The 23527-nt window shown below is 36.2% G+C and overlaps 1 protein-coding gene across 1 annotated transcript in view; it reads right to left on the bottom strand.

Annotated features, from left to right (window-relative positions):
• Window positions 1-23527, bottom strand: part of tbck (TBC1 domain containing kinase) — a 30114-nt gene that overhangs the window by 1346 nt on the left and 5241 nt on the right. Inside the window, exons 13-24 of the mRNA XM_055041626.1 lie at window positions 22876-22925; window positions 22629-22758; window positions 21644-21742; window positions 21489-21551; window positions 21264-21390; window positions 21008-21058; window positions 20074-20157; window positions 17922-18007; window positions 15079-15115; window positions 13408-13569; window positions 6599-6771; window positions 1224-1387 (exon numbers count right to left, since the gene is read on the bottom strand). Of these exons, the coding sequence (XP_054897601.1) occupies window positions 1224-1387; window positions 6599-6771; window positions 13408-13569; window positions 15079-15115; window positions 17922-18007; window positions 20074-20157; window positions 21008-21058; window positions 21264-21390; window positions 21489-21551; window positions 21644-21742; window positions 22629-22758; window positions 22876-22925 (1226 nt within the window). The remainder of the gene's footprint in view (window positions 1-1223; window positions 1388-6598; window positions 6772-13407; window positions 13570-15078; window positions 15116-17921; window positions 18008-20073; window positions 20158-21007; window positions 21059-21263; window positions 21391-21488; window positions 21552-21643; window positions 21743-22628; window positions 22759-22875; window positions 22926-23527) is intronic.

Raw genomic sequence — 23527 nt, 5'->3', positions numbered from 1 at the left:
CTTTGTTTATCTTTCCCACAATAAAAGTCTTTAAATATTGTGAGCTGAAAATGTGCTTTAGCAGCATGAAAAATGCCTTCTTTCGAAAAGAATGAAAAGGGTAATCAGTTTTGTTAAAGGGAATGCAGACACCAACACTACATGAAAGAGGAAAGATAGAGCATTCAAAAGCCAAAACAATGCTCGAGTCCCCTGGTTAATCTTCCTACTTTATGCTATCCCCTCTCCCAGACTGCAGTATTTGGTTGGGCAGCTTTGTGCTGGGCTTACTGCATGTTACAGAATTTGGACAGGAAACTAAAAAAGCTCATCCCTCCTAAATTTCTTTCCACTTCCCTTTCCCAGACACAGAGCCAATTTGGTCTGTGATCTTTGTGTGTTTGTAACTCTACCAAGAAACTTAAGGATTTCAAAAAGTAACATTCAGAAGACAAAAAGATGGACATGAGAACATTTTTATGAATTTTTGATGGAAATAATAGGTTTTCAGTCACATTTGTTCCATTTATCAGCTGATGAATGGGACAAATATTTCAGTGAGCCCGACTCTGGTTTTAGGTAAGAGGATTCTGACATGTTATCAGAAAAAGAGATATGAGGTAATATTATAACTACTTATTACTTATAGTTCATCACATAAGTAAACACTCAACCTTCAGAAAATAGTACAGTATATTGTGAAAAGTTGGACAATTTATATTTGTTAGATAGCTGAGAAAAATGTCTTGTCGAAAACATAAAAGCAGGAAAAGAGGAATTACATTATTTGCTTAACATGTAAACTGTTGAGAAATACGTTGGTATCAGATTGGATTGGTAAGAGCAGTTATCTTACGAAAAATAAACATCAGAATCCCAATAGCCAATATTAATGGTATGCAGCAGTGATCCCACATCACCACAAATTATCATAGTGTGACTGTGTTGGAGGCTTCGGTTTCAGATGACAGATTTAACTGGCTGTTTCTGTGAAGAGATGCTTAACGATGTAGCTTAACGATGTAGCAAGAAATGAGGGGCTCAGCACTGTTGCTGCCAGACTGTTTGTCCTTATATCTCTACAACCTTCACTGGGTCACACCTTGCAATATAGTAAAACCTACCACTGTATCCGCATCCACTTTTATGTAGGGATTTATGTAGTATTTTCAGCATTGTTCAGCTGTTAATCGGCTTAGAAATAAGACAAATCAGGAATTATATTAATTAAATGGTAAGGATACTCTTCCACATTGCGGATGTCGACAGCAACAATTTTTGGCTTGCCACTTTTATTCCTTTTGGTTGGTCCGGGGAGAGAGAGTTCACAGAGGTCAATTAGATCCTCAGCCGAGATTCGGGGAGAAACTTCAGCTTTAAGGTCACACAACGCCAGGGGCTCTCGGGACTGCAAGAGAGGAAAAGAGATGAAGCAGGATAGAATTTCTGAACGCTGTTATGATGAAAAGCTAATCATTTAGAGATGAAGTGAAACCTGCCAGCTTGATTATTGTCATTGAATAACCAATAAACAGGCAATTGCATCTTAATGACTCCCGTGTTTATCCTTTCAGATCTAAGATATTTTAAACAATAACCCCACATAAAATCCATTCTCATTCTCCAACATAAAATAAACATTAGAGAAATTAAATTTACAACACCCTTGAGTTGATCATTTGACAAAAAACAAACAAAAGTGTCTCTTCAAATGTGTAAGATTGCAATGCTGTTAATGGATCAAGTGGTAAAAATCTGCTGTCGGTCTGAAAGGAAGGACCATATAAATGATGCATCAGGACTAAAAGGGTTAAATAATTCCCCTCTGTAATACTGACAGATGAGCAGCAGCCGTGGCCAGAACATAATCCTGTGGTGGGTTTGCTCATGAGCTGCCAAACACATTCAATGCAGCAGGCAGCCAGAGGCATGACTGCAGGACCCAGAGCTCTTCTCTGCAGTGGTGGCCAAGTGCTGTACCACCCGAATGGGCTGAAAATCATTCTTTCCTAAAAGATGACATGTAAAAACAATACATCTGTTTCCTGAGTAAGAGTAAAGCAGAAAAAAAATCACAACGCTTTCATTGTATTATAAAAACGTTTTTGACACAAGAACAAGGAGGGTTAAATCAGATTACAGCCAACTGCATCTCCAGCTGGTTAAGATCGATTCTGGTTTATTTAACTTCGTTTCAAGCATATTTTCTGAATAATCAAATGCATCTCTCGATACTTTCTAAAAATTCGGATGTACATTTGAAAGAAAAATATTTGAACAGCGATATTTACAATTTTTGTTTCCAAACAACAGCTCTGCAATTTTCAATTTCTGTTTTGAAAAGAAATATATTTTCCCTGGTTCTCTGAATAGGAAAAATAAATCACATTTATGTATTCTGTGCCATAGATGTTGAGTAGCCCAAGATCAAATTCTGTAGGCTGTGATGGTAAGATTACAGAAGTTTTCAACTAGGCAAAATAGAAAACAACAACAGGAATGAACACAATCCTGATGTCTTGGGTGTCATTTTCAAATGGTTATTGAAGTGATTAAAACAACTTACTGTCTGACCTTACCTTTATTAGCAGGGAAGACTTAGCTCTCTGCTAATAAAGGTAATATGCCTGATGTAGTGAAGCTATATCAGGCAAATTTGCACCGATTTCCACAAAGCTCCTCCTTGAACCTGCAGTTGAGCTTCTGCCTCAAACAGAACCCGTCCCCCATTGGTTCCCCACACTGCTCCAATTATGAAACACCTGGTGTCTGCTGAGCTTATTATGCAAACTACTTCTCAGTCCAAAACTCCTAATAACTACTGTAAAATGGCATAATGCAAAGCATTATTGTGATGACGTGACGACAGAGAGTTGGAAAGAGAGTCTTGAAGAGACAGAGGCCCAATTTCAAGGTGTCAAATTGAAAAGTCAATTTTCTTTTAAGTTATATTTGATATATGCAGCACTTTTATAACAATTGAAGGTGTTATTTGACTATGCTATAAAGTAGGACTACGTGTCTGGAAAATAGACAATACTTCCCCTTTAATGACTAATTTAAAGTAGTTTACACTGCATTATTGTTCCTGTGACAAAATGCTTGGATATTAAAATATTTGACAGTGTAAAAGAGTAATTATAAAAACAAAAGCAAATATCAGTTGCCCATATTCTGGTCAAACAATATGGGGAAATGTGTTCCATTTTAACTGTGGTCATAATTCAAGAAAATGCTGAGAACAAATACTCTTAACTATCAACATGAAGAAGAAGTTAACTATAAAACAGAGGGAGGCTTTAAGAGAAAATAAAATTTCCATTTTTCTCTGGTTTAATGTATGTGGCCACACAGATGTACTTAGTATAACATTAAACTGTTTTTTAATAAAACATATTTCCAAATTTAAAAAGAACACAAATTACTGCACCTCAACAGATCAGTCTGTAAAACTCCTGAATTTTGCTCTTGACATCCCAGTTGTTAGTCTGATCCAAAACAATGATGGGTCAGCAGACAGACACGAGGCGGACCGGAACCGGAGTCAAGTTTGTCTGAACTGCTTGCCAAATATAACTAATTCTGAACACATAATTTAAGCTATATGTAATAATGTCTCAAAGATTCACATGAAACAAGGTTTCAAATAAAGTGTGACGCTGCAGGTATTCTTCAATTCCTAAAACAAAACTCAAGGAAAACTTTGAAGTCAGAAAAAAAAACCTGCAATATTAGACCAAATTGCACTGGAGCAGGATAGTTATGGGGTGAAGACCCCACCCCATAAATCCATCTAGATAAGAGTTTTTTTGTGTATTGGTTTTTTATATTCATATCCAGTTCAGTTAGGCTACATTAGGACAAAAGGGAAGAAATTAGTTTGGCCCTATCTGAGAAGGAGAGCTTGTTCCTCATCTAAGTAATCGAGACAGTTTGCTGAGATGAATATTTTCTCAGAGGAAAACCTGAGAGCTTCCTGATATTACAGAGAAGAGTGTAACAATCATTTATTGCAAGTCATTCATCTATCCGACCACATATTTCATAGTACGACAGTATCCCAAGCTTTTACGAAAACTGCAGTTAATTTCTATTACTGTAAGTTTATTCATAAAACACTGATTCCCAACAATTGTTATATAATAATCTGTGCAACAGGAACATGAAACTTACAACTAAGATTGGAGGATGTTTTTTTTTTTTAATTTGTCAAAATTAAAATAACTATTTATGATTATTCACAATTATATTCCCATACCTGTGATATTTAACAAGTTATTTTACCTAAAGTAGAAATGCTTAATTAAATAAAGAATAAAAACAAATTCATGTTATGCGGTTTTCTTCATTATTGTGATGCAGTATTTATAGAAGATCTTGGGATAAATACCATACATTTGAATTTGAATTTAATACCCTGGATTTTATGGAAGAATTTTTATCTTTTGAAACTGTTTTTACCACTTGTCTATTTATATGTATGTCCAATTTGCTTTTAAGCTTTCTTAAGATGTATTCATTTCTTGCCTTAAGGATAACATCACCTCTCTCCTATTTCATGGGCCTGAAGAATGCATCAAATTTTGTTCTCTCTGTTTTTCTAAGTCGTGTGTTTTTACTCAAGCCTCTGAGACTGTTAGCTGAACACAAAACACTGTTGACTGGATGTTTTAAGAAAAGAGGTGAGAAGCACACAAATGCAACAATAGATCAATACTGAAGATCATAAAAATAAGCCTCGGCTGAAGGAGAGAGTACAGCAATCATCTGGGAGCCCAGTAAATGATCCGTTTATTCTTTTGTGTGCATGAACACAATTTATCTTGCCAAAAAGTATTAGCTTGTCTGCGCTCACACAAATGTCAACTGAAGAATAATTCCACTTTTAATCCAAATCATTCAATATGATCTCTAACCAGCCTATGCAGCTATCACAGATTTTACTCCTCTGGGAAAGTTTTCTCCAAGGTTTGGGAATGTTTATGAGAATTTTTAGCCTTTCTTCCATTAGCACTGTGGTGATGTCTGATATTGAGGCTGGACAGGAAGGCCTGGCTTTCAGCCTCTCCTTTAATTTACCCCAAATTAGGACTGCACACTATTAGGAAAATATGTGATAATATTGGTGAATGTTGCATCTTGTGGTGAATAAATAAATTCAGAGTGGAACAGTGTCTTTGTGCTTCAAACAAGGACTCCCAATGATGCACAGTCTAGCTAGTTGCTGGAATAGAATTAAATTGATTATTTCCATCTAAACATGGTTGTATTAATAAAGTTACTGTCAACTGACATCTGCTGTTTTTGATTTGAAAATTTTAAACCATCATATTACCTCTTTATCTTCTAAAATATTTTTAGGCTGCATTAAACAACAAGTGTCACCAAATATACCACAAGGACATAGAGTCAGTGTGCTTGTAAATTATTTTTAAAGTTCAACAGAAATAATCTTTGTGAAAATGACTCTTGGAAAATAAAATGTGTTAAAATAACTGCAGCTAAAGCTCTCTTAGAGTGAGGAGTACATAATAATTTACACGGCTTTGAGGCTAATCTACATTTTGGGAATTATCTGTTGAGAGATTCAAATGTAACAGATTTTCAGTTAGATATAAAAGTCTCCAGCTGTAAGAGATACAAGAAGCTCAGATGGAGATAATACACTTTTAATGAGCTTATTATAAAACTGTCAGCACCTATTACATCTCTAATGCCCAGGTCTGAATGGATGGCACTGGAGCAGAAATTAAGAATAAATTTGCAGTATGATGCTAATAATTTTCAAAAGAATGGAAATAGGAAGGTAATCATATTTCAAATCAAAAACCCTTGCACTTCCACATTTTAACTTTTCATACCATTAGTTTTCACCACAAGATGCAACATTCACCAATATAACTATCAGTGTTGATATCATGGTCATCACTTGTTTCTTCAGTGTAATTGCATTCATAATACATGATCCAGCTACCGGTCTCAAGGAAGGCTGTGGTTTGAAAAAAAAAAAAAAAAAAAAAAAAACAACTAAATATCTATAGTTTCAAAACATAAAAAAAAATAATCTCTGCATTTTTAATGGTAATGTTGCAGTTTTAATAAGTCAGATAGAAAGCTTTCTGCATTGGTCAGGTGTCAGTAACCTTCAATTATCAAAATCCAGTGTCGATTTGGGAGGCAGTAATTATTTAGAGACAAGCTCCAGACCCACATGTTTGGGAAAGGGTCAAAGTGATAACAGATGTATAGTCCAACAACCAAAGAGCATCCAACATTTATGAGACTGACTCATAATTACTTCACACAACTACACTATACAACAGATCAATTATCCCTGGTAAGCAAAAAACCAGATCCAAAAATCAGTCAATAATGTTTTACAATTAAGGTTGTGAAGTATTTGATTTGAATAAAAGCATGCAAACAGTCAATTTTAATTTTGTTTTGTATAGTTTTAGCATTTTACACTACATTTATAGTGAATCAGTATAAGATTTACCCAGTCTCTACTCTCTCTCACTTAATTAGATTGGAAAATTGTAAAGCAAAAAGCAACTATAAAATGCCCCCACCTTATTTTTTTAATGTAAATATATGGATAATTTTGTGTGAGACTAACCAGATCCGTCTTAGACATGTCTTGATAGTCAGATGAGAAATATGTTGCCGTTTTCCCAAAGATGCCTTCACCACCAGCTTTCGTTGGCTGAGCATACTGTCTGTAGGTAGCGCTCTTTGGAGTCCAACAGAAGAGGTTGATGGATTCACGAACACAGCGCTCAATGTCAATTTCTGTAGAAACAATGTGAAAGAGAAAAATAAACATACATGTACAGCACTGTAGAGCTCGTTGCACTTAAATGTCTTATTATTCAACAGACAGAAAGAAAGAAATTCCCCTATTTTTCCAGACTGCATAGGAACCTTGAGTGTGGGAGGTTGCATTAAATTGCAGCAGCATATAGTTTGACCTTGGCAATTTGCCTTCATTAGCAACCCAAGCATTCATTTAGCACTGCCAGCGGCCTTTAAGGTAATAACTGCCTTATTTAAGCAGGCGTTGCTCCCCTGAGTTTAGTATAATAGGTTATAAATACTCTTTCATCAAAACAACTTTTTTTTTTTGTTGAATTTCAATGTAGCCTGCTTCTTGTTGTGAGAACAGAGAGGATTATGGATCTGGGACTTGTTGGATTAGTTGAGGATTTGGGTAAATTAGGAGTGCTGTACCCTCACAGTCCTTCACACAGACAGCCTCTTTCATTCTGTCTGCTTCTTAAAGGCCAGTAAGCAGATCTGGCTAATGAGCTCTTCTTGGTGTGACCTGCACCTGGGCCAGGCTCTGGAGAAGTTATATAGCAGATTTATCATGCCCTGCCTCCGCTCCATCACAGTGTCAAGGTAAGGAGGTTGTCAGCTCTCTGGGGATAGAACCTGACACACTCAGTTACAAGGTCCATTTCTGTGAAAAACACACGAGGAGTCTGATATTCCACACCGACAGGCTAGCAGTAGTTCAACGAAACACATTTTCCTTCCCTAGGGCCATGAAAGCTGCCTGCCATCACTCCTTCTGCTAAAAGAGGCAGAAATGAGGAGGAGGAGATTGATTGCTTTAGCAATCTCTTGGCTCAGCTGGGCATTCTAACACAGCCAATCTGCTTAATAACCAATTTGACAGAGTAAAATAATGGAGTAAATAACATATATAGTGGCATATAGAAGTGTGAGATGTAGCTTGTTGCAATAAACTTCTGAAAAGCTGGATTACTTAACTAAGCAGGATAATAGAAAAAAAATATATTCACATTTTTAACGATATTTTTTATGAAAAACAAAATCTGATTTTGTTTTCTTTCAAATACAATAAATGTTTCACTTATCACAACTTTATTATTATTTTATTGTAAACTAAAATACTAATCAGTTTACAATAAGTCAGTCCATTAGTGACTAGTCTAAATACAGCAGTTTTCATGCTTGTCCAATTCTTTTGTGGCCTAATGTCAAAAAATATTTGAAAATGTTCTTTTGTTGTGGTTTCTGATAGACAGAAACTTAAGTATAAATTTATCCAGTTCAAGTTTGAACAGACACATTATTTTCAATTTTAAATTAGAGGTGATCAAATCCAATGTAACCTCATTAAAAAATGTTTAAGTAGCAGTTTGGTTTAGTTTTGGAAGCTCCCAGGAAGAGTGCTAACATACTGCAAGATAAAAAGCTTCTTTTGCATTTCAATTTCTTTAGAATACATAAACAGACCCATTCTACTCAACCAGTCTGTTGCTCTGTGAGGTGAGCTACATTTGACACATTAGTAGCATGTGTTAAACATGCTATTCATATTTATCACATGAACATTGTTACAATATAATTATATGTTAAACGTCTTAAAGACAGATAGGTTTATTATTAGATTCAAGCAATATGTTTCTCTTCATACAAGCCTACTATCACCTTGAACTGAATGTTGTATACTGTTTGCACACAATTTCTGCAATCCCTGGCTGATTTCTCAAAGCTGACAATCAATAGCTGGACATCATCAGCTCTGTGCTTGTTGTGTCTCATCGAACCAAACACTAATGTCCCATAAACAATGCTTGTGCATTGTCTGTACACACAAGGTTGACGTCGGCTAGAGAGAATCGCTCTTGTCCACTGTGAATTGGTGACGTGCATAAACAAAGAGAACTCTGCAGATTACACTGAGCTACGTGCAAAGGGTATCAAAAGGGGAGATTAATTGCCATCGATCGTCAACTTGAGATGTCCGGCTTGCTAAAAAATTAAATGTGGCAGCGCTGTATACCCGTTTAAAATATTAAAAGCTGCAATATGGAACTTTTATCTAAAACATTTTGTTACATATTTGTTAACCTGTTACAATGTGGTGACATTATGGAAAAAAAAATTTAAAAATTGAGCTTCTCCGCCTTCTCCCAGTGCTAACTTGAAACAACTAATAAGAGCCAGGATGAGGGTCTTAGCACAGTCAATCATTCTCCATGTGATGCCTCTCACCCCCCCTCTAACACCCTCCCTCTCTTACCCTGCAGCTCATTCCAGATGGCAGAGATTTTAGTGAATGCTCAGGCTAGTTAGCATTGTCACCGATGTCAGTGGATGAACAATTTTCCTGAAACAATAAGCCATTTTGCTGCCATTAGACCACTGAGTACACAAGGATGATTTACAGTGCTGTGACCATCCTCCTGATTAGTTGTTTTTGCTTGGAAACAGTGCATTTCTTCAGATAGGGAGGAACTGGAGGAAATTGAGCTTTTCACAAATTATCTCATATTATCAGAACATAGTGAAAGTTTTTAACATATACAAAACATTTTTTTTTTAATTTCATATTGATGCTTTAATGTTTAAAAGTCAGGTCTGTAATCTAGACACAGAAATGTGCAGTAAAAACATACATAAGTTCTTAAATATTAAAGCAGTTTAGAGATTGCAACATTAATTTTACAATTACAGGAAATGTAGAGAATAAAAAAGCTATTTTTTAATCTGGATGTCTTGTCCTGATTGGAATATCTAACTCTTGAATTGGGTTCCATGTGTAATGGACTTGTCAGTGGGAATTACTATCACTGACTTCATTTACTGCTCCAGTTGTCCCAAGCAGGAGGGTTAAGTGTATGAATCCTGATGTGAGAAATCCTTTAGGAATCAGTATCCTGGAACAGATCAGCTAGCTCTGACAGCTGCACACAGGAATAGAGAAGGACTCTACAGGAACTTTATTCATACCTCCACTGATTTAAAACAGATTGAGAATCTTGTGTAAAACTGAAAGACATACTGAACCTTTTTTCATAAATTACACTAGTGGTGCCGGAGTCCTGTCCACGAGAGCTACCATTCTGCTTTTAGATGCATCCATTCTCCAACATACTGTACTTGAATGAATGTACTTATGATATCAAGTAGCTGAATTCCCTCCCCAGCAGTCATTCAAATTGGTAGAGGCCTTTTCGCGAGACACTCATTTGATTCAGATTTGTTCGAGAAGGAATGTGACTGAAACTTAAACTTTTAAACTTTTCACACTGTTGGCAGTCTTGTTATAGCCTGGGCCATCTTTATTCCTTTTTCATATCCTCATAGTTCTTGTATTGAACTTCCAGTGACCAGTATAAGGTTCTGTGGCTGATACCAACAATTCGACTGCTCCCCATTCACACCAAAGACCTTGTAACACTAATGAGTTGCATATTATGAGAGAAAATAGCTAATTGGTCACAAATTGGACATTTAAATTCCACATAATAGTTTCATTTAGTTGCCAGTGGTTAAGAAATTAATGAATATGTGCTTAATTACTTTGAAAGGTTTAGAAACTTACATTATTAAGTATTCTGAACACTCAGTACTTTAAATTGCATGAAAGGGTCATATCTTAAGTGTTGTCCTATAAAAAGAATTAATGAAATATTTTCATAAATATAATGGGGTGTGCTCATTTTGTCAGATACTGTTTGATGCCATTTTAAATTTGTGGGGGGAAAAAATTATTGAGCAACCAGATACAGCCCTTCATAATGAAAAGCAACAAAAAATGTAGGCAAAACAGATATTTTGGATTTCTCCTTCAATCTGTGCCACACAGTGAGCTAGACAACATCTATTTGACCTGTTTTATAATCCAAAACCAGCAGCAGGTTGTGTTGTTCTGCCTCCACACACGAGGCTCCTGAAGTTGTGAATGTGATGCATGTGGTGCTGGCTCGGTAAAAAATGAATGGAAGCTTCAGCTCAATGAGGACATCAATTTTCCAAGCCTAATGGCAGAAATGAACAGGTGGAGGCCACAAATCACAGGATATGAAGCATAATTCACTAGCCGCATATATGTAAATGCGCATGCAGGTGACTTTGTATAAACATGAAATAAAATTTTATTGCCATCATTTGACAAAGGTTGCTTTCACATTTAGAGACCTGAGCAAAATATTTGAAACATATTGCCAAAAGTGCATCATTTATTCCCTCAGCAGACTTAGAAAGATATTAATGTTTTAACATAGTATTGTGATTCAGCCACAGCACCTCCTTAAATGTTATAGTGAACCTGTGAAGGAAGCTAAAGATTAAGGTGACAGCAAGGAAGCCTTCTGACTTGAAAGGTCGATCACCAAAGACAAAACAGCAAACATGTATAGAACTGGTCAGAAATTGTGAGAATGGTTTTCATGTTCCAATGCAAGTAAATATTGTCATACTGAATATTGAGAAGGGCATTAATTTATTGAGGTGCCACTGAAAAAAAGACAATCATGTTAATTTCACTTTTTAACAAAGGAATGTTTGGTTTTTAATCAGCTGTGCACTTGCTTTCCAAGTCATCCATCTTCCTTGAGCACAATAGTTTACCCAACACACTACTCTATTTTTTCTATGAACATTGTACTTTTTGACTTTGGTAACACTGGGAGTATAAAGACATTAACACAGTTCTTAAACCTATTTGTATAGAAATAAAATATATCCCAAACCTTTTAATACACAAAAAAATTTTCTGTTCAAGTCTGGGACGTTGTCCGTGGCTAAGAAAACAGACAGTACCAACGTAACTTATTTAGGTACAAATTAAAAATAAGTTCTTACGTCTTCACTGTTTTAGAGATTATAAACATTTTGCTTAAGTGGGTGGCACCAGGCTTAGCAGGTCTTGTCACAGGTTGTATAAAAAATTGCCAACATAAACCAGACCAGAAGAAGCTTTCCTGGAGGCTTAGATAAACAGTCTTTCTACTCCAGAATCTGTTCCTAATATAGAGTAAGAGGAGTTCAAAATACCATGCTATAACAATCCAGATATAGTTAGCTGGCAATAATTTACCAAAAAAAAAAAACTGTTGGCAGAAGGAGCCAGCCACTTTAGAATAACACTAGAGAAGCTGATTGCAGCTTCAGGCCAACATATTTTACCTGTATAAGGAAAACCAGGAGTCCTTCTCCCTTCTGGCCCACACATTTGTTGAAGATTGACAAAAATTGCCAAGATTGAACTTTGGCAACACAAAAGTGGACACTAGGGGAAGCTTCTCTTGCAGCATTTCTGCATCTCTTCTGAGCAAAAATGCCTGAGCAACACAGCTTTATAAGGAAATAGGTGGAACTATCACTCTGCATGAAGTGTACACTGACATTTCTACAAGTAAGACTCTAAAAGTAAGAGGAAAAAAAGAAGATATCTTTCAAAATAAATAAAATCTTTACAATGGCAGCAAATTAGAAAATGAACAGAAAATCATATTCATACTAGGTAATGCAAAACGCTGTAAGTAACATGAGCAATCTTTTAACTTCACCTTTCTTTAAATTAAATGCATCCATCACCAGACCTAGTGAAGAAGCCCCACAGCCGAACTTAAGCCAAACCATATCTTGAAATATCCAGTGATACTTTTCCTTAAGAGCACATTTTATTTATAACCAGTCTGATTTTCCATTAATGAACATTATCCCAGAGGAAGCTTGTTTTATTAGTTTAAGTTACCAAAAAAAAAAGAAGACTTTTTTAGCAAGTCTTTTTTGGGTTTTAACAATTGTGGGAACCTCCTTCCGGTATAAACTCCAGTTGATACCGGAGGTTTATACACAGCGAATAAACTTCCACTGTCTAAAGTTAAGTCAAAAAACACTTCTCTTGTTTTGGGTCAGTGAGAATTTTGGGTTTAGCAGATGTCTTCATTACATCAGAATTCTTCTGAAGGCTTTCAAATTTAGAGGTTTACATGCATTTGGCAAAATTTCCTTTGAACTGCATAAAACATTAATTTTAAGAATGTAAATAATTCCAACCAGAGTGGTATATACAATTAAGCCCATTATTATTCAAACCCCTAATATATGTATAAAATAATATTTCATTCAAGCAAGGCGTTTACAGGAAACAAACAACTACCTGAGGACATCAAGGCAATGTGAAAGACAATCATATTAGACTTGAGTCACAGTTCTGGTTGGGTTGCTCAAAAACATTATTACCTTCTGCAGGTAAAATTAAGAGATTACTTTGAACCCAAAACTGCCAAGAGTATGATATATACAGATGCATACATATAATTCAGGTGAAATGTCGATTCTGTTCCCCACTCAATTTTCCAAAGAGCTCAATCCCTCTTAATGTAAAGTTTAAAAAGTAATGCAAAGCTGGAAAACAAATTTGTGGCAATACAGCAATGAGGCTGTAAATTGCAACAAAATGAATAGGTTGGTAAATGGATGGAGGATTTCCCTCACTCTAATTAGAAAATACATCAACCAAATTCTGTACTTTTGCAGACTGTATAGGAGCCCCGTGAGGATATTAGTTACCATCAGTCGGTATTTTTGTTATACTAAAATATGAAATGGAACTGAAACGAGAGCAATCTTTGTAACCAAAGTACTGGCAAACATCCTTACCTGGCAGGTCAGAGAAGAGAAGGATGCATTCATTAAAGCCATTAGCCAATAGACGATCCCTAAGCTGCTGCAGTATGGCAACACCAATACAAAAGGGGAATGAGGAGCTTCCCAGCAGCAGCGTGTCCCACAGGTGGAAGATTTTGTGCAGAGGAAACACGTCTGCATGCCAGGTGGAAAAACAAATACAACAGGGGAAATGTGTTACAAATACCATATCAGTGTCTGGATTTTTCTTTTATTTTTATGAGATTTAGTTGTTCCTGCACTATATAAACAATTACAGAGGTGGACAATTACCCTGTAGGTGAAGAAGTATGTAATAAATTTGTCTCTGTGGATTAAAACTACAAGCTTACAAGGTAAAACTAAGCAATGCCTGGAAGCATATTTGGTGTAGGAGGCAGCTGGGAAAAGGTTTAGGTGGGCGATGTTACAAAAGAACTGACTGGAAGAACATCAGCAGGCTCAGGAGCTTTAGAACAAGAACTCTCATTATGAGCCAACTCTTTTCAGGCCAAATAAAACCACATCCTGATACCATGTCCCTCTGCAATTATTATTTCAATTATACGACTTTCTGTGCTCCTAAATGTAACACATCTCCTCTCTTGACATGCATAAACATGACTCTGACTTGGTACTTCTGTTTATGCTATTCAGATATTTTTTTTTGCCTATGTGGAGGCAGAATCCCACAGTGGTGCAGTGGGTTGAGTGCTGAGGGAACGCTTCAGAGGGTCCCAACACATTAGCAGTCAACTGAATAGACTGGTGGGTGTGAGTGACAGGTAGTGTGTCTGTTTGTGAAAGGAAGCAGGGCCTCCAACCTTGCTTCATATTGGACTGAGGACATTAGCAGTCAGAAAAGCACACCTGAACACTAGGCACTGACTGGCTCTGTGGGAGGATTTGGGACAAAAGGGAAACAAACTAAACTCTGCACCCTCACATGTAAGAGCATGTGTCTGATTAATTGAAAATGGAGTTAAAGTACCAAGAACAGAGAATGTACGGGCAATTGCATTGACATTCCAAGGCTGATGGGTCAGTTCAGAGAAATCACTATTGTTAAATTCAATGTATGCATCCAAACTAAATGTGAAAGTTATTCATATAGTTGTTCTACTTATGTTATTTTTACTTGTAAAAAATTTTGGTTGATTTGATCAAGGTTATTCTTTAAAGTGTGTAAAGATAAGAGCATAAAATAAACAACATACATAACCTCAAAACAAAACAAAAGTGTAAAGGATGCAAACATGGCGCTATTAACTGGAATCAGTAGAAGCACGCATAAGGCAGTAGTCTACAAACATGAAACTGGATGATCTAATTAAATATATTTTACTGCTTATTTTAACAGCTCAGCCTTGATGTTTGGTAGACATGCGACAATCAAATGCAGCTCATATATTTGAACATATTTGTCAGACACATATATTTGAACATTAAGTTATTTAATTACAATCATGAAATAAGGACACATCTAAAGGTGAATATGAAATATAATAGAAAAAATACAGGCAGTGGTGAGTGGAGCTCATATTTCTCTAGATGTTTTTTCTAGATGAACAACATCGAGAGAGAACATCTCAAGAATTTCCTGAAAAATTGGCCCTGAACAATTTAATTAGCTTCTAGGAACAGTCACAACAAAATGCAACTTACGTGTAAACATCGTGAGGAACCAGGGAATAGCATAAAGCTGTGATGGAAAAAAAAAAACAGAAAGAGAGGGAAAGATTAGTTATATTAGGCCGTTATTAGAACTTAGTAATCTGGACTTCACAAAATCACATAATACAGGACTTCACATTCACATCAATAGCAATTTAAAGAAAAATCCCTCACTTGGAGGCAGATTACAAATCTGCTGAGAACACAAGATTAGTTTAGTTCTTAGGCAGAACTGGGAAACCAAACAATGAATGTCACTATGCCAGTTCTGATATTCTTCCTCTTATTCTCGGCTGAGCATAAGAGGAAGCATAAAAAAATAAAAATAAAAAAAACACCTGCTCACGCAGAGAGGCAGTATTCCACCTCAACCCAATGGGGCACACATTTAGCCTGTTGGATCAGTTAGAGAAAAACTATAGCTTGTCTCAGAAAGGTAATTGACCTGTGATTGTGCAGGAGCTGGTAGCTATTCTATAATAAGGGCCTCTGGTGTCTGAAATAGTGATGAATCAGAGCATTACTACGCTCCCAGTATCATCCCTAGTTACAGAACTTCTGGTTCAGCCAGATCGAATTAGTGCAGGTGCAAATTGTATACTCTGGAGAGGAGATAGCACTAAATTGAAACAGCCTGAATTAAACCACAGACTATATGTAATCTGATTGCTAACCATTCTGAGAAAAGAGCACTGGAAACTTACCAAAGGTCCATAATGAGTTTCTGTGTTACTGAACAAATAGATGCTTTGGCATCTATTCACTGAGGGAGAACAAGTTAAGAATCTGAAAAGTGCAAATACAAAGTTTGTCGTTTATTCAGTTTTAGCTAAACTTTTTCATGCAAGGCAGACATATTGGATGTTTGCTTTGTTGCCCAAAAAATGTAGACTTACAACTTAAAAATCCAAATTCAGGGTACTTCGTAGTTAAAATTTTCCCCTTAAGATGTCATATTTGGAATAAAAATAAAACATAATAAAACTGCCTTCTTCAATTTTGTGAGTTTTTATGACAAACTCCAAAACTTGTAGTACCTACTGTTTTAAAAATGTGCCTACATAGTACGCATCTGAAAACGATGTTTTGCATTTATTCTTTGGCTTTGTTGGGGATGATGGAGTATTTGCTAAGTGAAAGTTAAGTGGATTTAATGTATTTTGTCTAATTACCTGGTCTGATGTGCATAATCTGTCCACACAGATTATTTAGCATTATCCAAGCCTAAAACTGAAACAAAAACACCGCCAAAGTTGGCAGGACATCAAAGGCTTAAAATCCATCAGAAAAACAGTAACTTTTTTGTGAGTGCGATTAACTGCTGCTCCAACCAAGGCATATGGTGATTATAAACATCAAGGTATATCAAAGTCTTAAAAAGTAAAATTTTCAAAACAGCTAAAATTATCCACCATAGTGTTTGTGTAGGTTAAATATATGTTCACGAGATTCCAGAAAAAGTGGCACAGGAGATTTTCTCTGGCTGTATGGAGAACAAATAAGTCAGCTCCACAGCCTGCTGATTAGCACTGCAGTTCAGCTGGCTGAATGAAGGTCCTACTTTCCCTTATTTATAAAGAAAGAAAATAAACTTTCTGGGAAAGCAGAAGGTATTGCAAGTATTTAGAACTGCTAAAAACAGTCTTTTTCTAACTAAAATAAGACCAGGTGTCACTCTAATTAATACCTTTGGTGTTAAGTCAGCATTACTTTTGTGCAACTCAGATCATCTTTTTGCATTTTTATAAAAAACATTTTTTGCAAAGACCTAATAAATTCACCTTGTCGAAAGTTAATGGAAGCCACTACACGTTGTTGTGGGGACAGAGTTGCGAAAGAGTGACTGGACCACTTTCACAACTGCTTCCACTTCTAGCTTTGCTTAAATTTATGTGACAATAAAAATTATGCGTAAACATTGTAGATTAAATTTCAAATCTAATTAACAATATCCATCCATCCATTATTTTACACGCATAACCATAGTGGGGTAGTGAGGTGTGCCGGTGCCTATCTCCAGTGGTCAACGGCTGAGAGGTGGAATACACCCTGGGCAGGTCGCCAGTCCCTCACAACAACAATATTATATTACTTGAAACAGGTGTGGCATTTTTTTCTGTTTTAAATGAAATAGTCATTTGTTTAAATATGATTAAAATTAGTTTTACTTAATGTTTTCTTACAATCCAAAGGCTACGCAAGACCTTTTATTATTGGCAATTGAATTTACTGCAGTTAAATTTAGTTTCTCTAGTTTCTGTGTTTTAAAACTGCAGACTCAAGAGCTGCAGTGTCAAAAACTCAGAAGGAAGCTGCAGGCTCTGACACTCCACTATCCAACTGGTGATGTTTCAGAGGCTGCTCCACAGATGACACATATTCATCAGCACACAACTAAATTCACGGACAGGTGGCACAGACTTTAACCTTGTCACAGAGCAAAGCTGTAAGAAGGAAGGCAAATGGCATCAGGAATTGGCCCATAGTGGAAGAAATAAGCTAAGTCCAGCAGAAGGCAGTCATTAAGTGTGCCTGGAAGACATGAGCCACTGTATAAATTACTAGCTGTGGACTGTGGGGAGAACTTGACCGTGACCACAAATTCAGGAAGGAAGGATGTGGAACAAAAAGTGTCTGTGGCAATGAAGACATACACCCGGCTGTCCAAGGAGGTTCCTTTGCCCTCGGCAAGGAGCAAGAAAATAAGAATAATTTTCTTCTGTGTCCGTATTGAAGTAAAACTTGCAATGTAAAACGAGCATTATCTGAGCATGTCCTGCACTGGAATCTGTTGTCATCAGTCAGACAGGACACTTTCATCCTCTGCAACTTACATCTGGAATGAAGCCAATCTCATTTAGATGGTTGCTTAGCTCTGGGTCATGAAAGGCAATCACCTGGGAGAAAACAGTCAAGTACTCTGGAACCAAATCAAAAGAGGAAAAAGGTCAGAAAAAAAATCTATAGTATAACATTTACTCGAAAACACACAATGAATGTGGCTTTTATAGCTATGAATCAATTCACCCTTTTGCAAATTAATATGCCACTGTTAATCGTCAAGAAAAATAAATGGATGTTTTATGGCTGCTAGTAAAATACTTTTGATAAGTTATAAAAATAATCATAAAAATGTTAGCCTGGCCATTGCCTTCCTTACGCAATTTCGCTCTATTCTCATCTCCTTTCAGTGCACCATCTGGGATTTTGTCTCATTGAGCTCGATTTCTCTAACTTAATTTCAACCAGGCCAATCAGTGAACAGAACGATTAGTTGTTAAAGATGAGGTCAATTTACAGCAGTTTTGATTTCTAGTCTGCCTGAAGTTGGCAATAGCAGCAGTGGGACTGAGCAGAGCCATTCAGTTCAAGTTGGTCACGCTTCCAAATGTTGTAATAACAGCTGCCTCGCATGGATTGGCACTTCTCTCTTAGCAGAAAGGGATGGTTGTATAAAAGTTCAGGCAATTTCCAGTTTTATAGTGCTGAACTGGCATATTGCAAACATTACGCCCGAACGTTATCGATTGGATAAAATTTTAAACTTTGAGAAAGCAATTCTTTCTCAATAGCCAAGGGTTCAGGCCTTCTAATGTATACTTTAAAATCTACATTATAATTTTAATGTATGGTCTAGGTTTTTCACAAAAAACAACTTCAATAGGTAAATTTGTGTTTCAGTAAAGCTTCAATAAGCCATGTACCAAGATCCCTGCCATATCCATGTAGCTTGTAGTAAACAAAAGATTAGAAACTTTTTGATATTCATCTTCTTGTAGGTATAAGAACTCCAGTTCTTACAATAGATTTTTTTGCTGGTTTCTTGTGATACATTTGGTCCTTCAGTAATGTTTATTGACCTAAATGGACCTTGTAAATTTGCTACAGCATAATAATATTACACAATTCATTCAAATAATTAAAATATTGAAGATGTAACTAACTATGCAAATTTGGTGGTATTCAAGATGTTTTAAGACCCTAAAGAAATCCAGGTAATATGTGACTAATTATGGTTCTGATTCCTATTTAAGCCAAAAATGTGAGCTCATTCTGATAACCCCTCTGCTAATAAACATTGTTCACTAGCGTCATCAAACAACATCATAACAGCCGACTATGATACATAAAATAAATACTTTCACTATTTTTGTATAAATGTATTAACTCAATGTCAGAGTAACGTGTATAAATTTATGCATAGTTGGAAAATAACGTAGTTTGACCGATAGGTAAATTGCATCCCCGGAAATATTGGGTACAAAAATATTTTTTTTAAATGGCAAAGGAAGAAAAATGACCAATTTACTATTTTATTTAGAAATGGAAAATTAGCACTTAAGAAATAATATAATAGTTATTTTCTTTTTGGGGGGCATAGTCTAAACATTCCATTTGGACTTCTGATCCTCAAATGTTGAATTAAAGTAGTTTTCCCACACAAACAAACATTAGGCACCTCTGCATGGCACCTATTCAAAGAAGGATACAATAACAGTCTCATTCCTTACAGAGATTCAGAGGTGTGCAAGGCAGCTCTTTATCAGCCACACAGGAATTGATTATCATATTTCTCTGCAGGCATTTGCAGTTTCATTTGTTTCCATATTTCTAAATGATGTGGCTCAGCTGCAGACTCCATTAAGACAGACTGAAATTAGTTTTCACAGTTTAGAAGCAACACTGAGCCCAGATTTAATCAACATTAGGGTGACAGGCTGACACCCTGTCAGCCTATGATAATTTGTTTCTAAACTTAAAGTTTTAATGATTAAACTGTGTTTAATCATTAAAACTCAACCTGCAGTGGCACATGATAAAACAACCTGCAGTGGCACATGATAAAACAAGCTTAAAAGCACTGAGAAATGAAGGCTATACTGAAAGGATGATGTCACAAAGGTACACTGCAACTTGATTGACTTTTCTTTTTACTAAGAAATTTTACTCGGACACAAAACAAAGGTTTCTTCTTGAATATCTTACCTTGAATGACATGGGAGTTGTCCTTCAGGAAAAAATTGTACAGGTACTTTGGGATGAAGGCAGACATGCAGGCATATGCTAATGCTATAGAGAACAAAATGCATACAAATTTTATGTAGAAATACAGACTTAGCATTTACATGAAGATGTATCAATCAGAAATGATTTAGAGGTTTTTTATTTAAATTGTTTATCTGTTTATTTTTTGTGGGGTTTTTTTAAGTTCAACGAAACAAACTGGGATTTACAGTGATTAAAGCAGTTGCACCAATCTATGTCCAAGTTTCAACCATCTGACCTAACCTTTTACTTTCAGAATGAAAGTAAAAGGAATGTTCACCCCATCATAGACTGGAAACTGCTGAAACATTAGTGTTGTTATTCACAGTGCAGTCGGTTTAACATCAACATGAAGATGCCAACAAATATAGAAACTTCTGCTTCAAAACAGACAGCTTTGAGGCCAAATGAGCTGCCCACATGGACAGGCTAAATGATCCTTGAAACAAATGATTTTATCGAGATTGAGATTTAGTCTTTGTTATCACAATGACAAGAAGTTTGTTTGGAGGAGTAAAAGTGAGGTAACATAACTGCACTACACTTTTGCTAATGAAGGTTAGTCAAATTTATTCTGAGTCAGAGTTACAACCAGATCTAGTTGGAGGCAACACAAAGCATCTGATTTCTCTGAAACTTGGAGAAGGAATTTTTGGAAAAAGATTGTTCATGGTGTATCTGTAAATTTGTATACTTTTGAGATATATGTAGGTTATTGAATTCCCTCAATTATCCTTGATATTATTAAAGGCGTAAGTCATATGTTCAGCCAACATTGAAAATAGAGGTCTTAAATAAAAGATTAAAAGACCAAATTAAAATGAAACTGATGATGGGTGCATCCAAGCTGGAAAGTTCAAACTGAGATCCTCACCTTCATTATTGAAGTTCAAATATAAGAATGGAGCACAAAGTGAATCCAAACCTGAAATGGAAAGTGCATCAAATAAATTAAAGGTCAAACTAAAGCACCTGTGATTAAAAAAAAAATGTTTCTAAAACAAGGCATAATCGCCATCTAGTGTTCACTTATGGGTGTTACCAAGATAATAAAAGAAAAGAAGAGCGAGAGAGAAAAAAAAGATGGAGGCTGCAGATTCAAAAAAGAAGATGAATGGGGAGTAACTGACCCTGCCAGTATACCAGGTCGGGATGGGAGACCACCCAGGCTTTTAACACACGCCTGAACTTGATGTGACCCTGAGGAGACGACAGCAGCTCATCATACTGGTGGCAGCGTGGGATATCCACCTCGATCTGTACACAAAAAAAACCAACATAAAAATAAACAACTTCGGCATGTTGTTTGAAAAAAGTAAAATGACTGTGTTGTTAGCTTTTATTCTTCAGCCTACCTGTCTGTCAGTTGGAATGGGAGTATCCTTGTCAATGCTGTCATACTTAGCTTGAATGTCACCCTGTGCAAAAAAAAAAAAATTACAAAGAACAGATGAACCAATGCACCTTTTCTCATTTAAATTTAGTTTAATTGTTGCTTTAGGTTTTGTACCTCAATGCCTAGCAAAGCAGCCCAAGCCAGTCCTCTGACCAGAGGAGGAATATCCACTCTGGCCTCTTTCCAAATAAGGTTCTTTTTGTATGGATAGCCCTGAAGACAAAATGCATAAAGTATCACTGAGTAAATATACAAAGTAATTTTCAACGATTTCATTGATTAAAGGAATAAACTATCCAAAACAAACTGGTCCTTTGCAAAAATGTAATTGTCCCCCAAATTAATAACTAGCCTTGACACCAGTTGCATCAAGAGTGGCGGTGCAATAATTGTGAAATTGAGGACAAGGAAAAAAAAAATCCATCCTTTTAAAAATCTTTTACAAATTAAAATCTGAAAGTGTGGGGTGTATTTATATTCAGCCTCTCTGAATCAATATTTTTTAGAAGTGGCTTTCATTATAATTAAAACTGCAAGTTTTGTCTCCTCTAGATTTGGACATCTTAATGATGGAGTTGTTGCTCATTCTCCCTGCAAACTGGTTCGAGTTCTGTCAGAAGGAACAAAAAGCAGCTACAAACATGAACTCTGAAGTATCGACACAGATTCTGGGTGGAATTAAGGTCTCGATTTTGAAACAAGAATATGCTTTGATGTAACTCTGGCTGTATATTTAGGGTTGTTGGAAGTTTAACCTCTAATAGGTTAATGTGTAGTCTCTAACAAGTTTTCTTCCAGATTTCCTCAGTGTTTAGCTCCATCAGACTTCCAACCAACTCTGACCATATATGATGACGAAATGCATCCTCACAGCATGTTGCTGCTATCTGCATGTTTCTCGGTGGGGGTGCATTTACTGCTATAGATTATGCCCTTTCCCCTTCACAATTATGCTATATTCTGTGTTTCTCTTTCACATAAAATACCAATTAAATATACTGCAGACTGAAGCTCAGAACATTATGCTTGTGTATTTTAGCCCAGGTGTGGATTCAGAGTGTGTAAGGCTGACGTACACAAGTACGTATGCTGCACTGACCTTGAGCAACCTGTCAAATAGGATGATGCGGATGAGCTGGTACTCTGTGTCTCTCTCACGGATGATGAGTGGCAGCGTGACAGTGGCCGACAGCTCATTGCTGCTGTTAGACTGTGGCAAACTCGACTGTCTGGAGGAGGAAGGTGGATCGGGACATGACATTACTGGTGCCAAAAGGAATGACAAGATAATGTTAAAAAATAGTGACATGGAAGATGGGGAAGGTCTTAGAATGAAGGAGGCTTACTCGTCTTCCAGAAGAGGGTAATAGGCTTCTCCAGCAACATCCTTCAGTCTCTAGACCAAAAAATATATATATATGTATTCTTTTTCATGTCCTGATTTCAACTCCACAGTTTGCGATAAGAGTCAACAAGAAAAAACATCCAATTCGACATACATGTGCTTGCCTCTCGTTTATGGTTAAAATAAAGGGCCCACTGATCTTCAGTTTGGCACATCTGTACATATATATAATATGGACACTAAAAAGAAAATACGCCTTTTGTAAAATAATTATATATTATGATCTAATGTAACTGTAACTGAAGTGCTCATTTTAAATAGTGAGTTTCTGTGAATTTTTTTTATATTTTTTTTTATTTTGACCCTTGAAGGTTCAGTTTGAGGGGATTTTTTGTCAGGGTTACATAATTAGCAACAAATAGTTTTAGTGATGTAAAAAAAATGGTGCATATGTTTGAATTTATTGTGGATTTTAACAGAAAACAAGTCTCGAGTATATCCATAATGCCGCAGTTATCAGCAATTGTCTCAATCTTTTTATGGTTTAGTTTCTTTATTTATGGTTGGTTTCCTGTTGCGAAGCTACAACTAAATTATAGTCAACAAATTTTGAATAGGGTTGAGGTAAGCACAATTACAGTAGTTGGAAGTTT

The sequence above is a fragment of the Poeciliopsis prolifica genome, unplaced genomic scaffold, assembly GCF_027474105.1.
Source record: "Poeciliopsis prolifica strain line A6 unplaced genomic scaffold, Auburn_PproV2 SCAFFOLD016, whole genome shotgun sequence".
Lineage (NCBI taxonomy): Eukaryota > Metazoa > Chordata > Actinopteri > Cyprinodontiformes > Poeciliidae > Poeciliopsis > Poeciliopsis prolifica.
The sequence above is the reverse complement of the archived record's forward strand: the minus strand, read 5'-3'. Positions and strand labels throughout refer to the sequence as shown.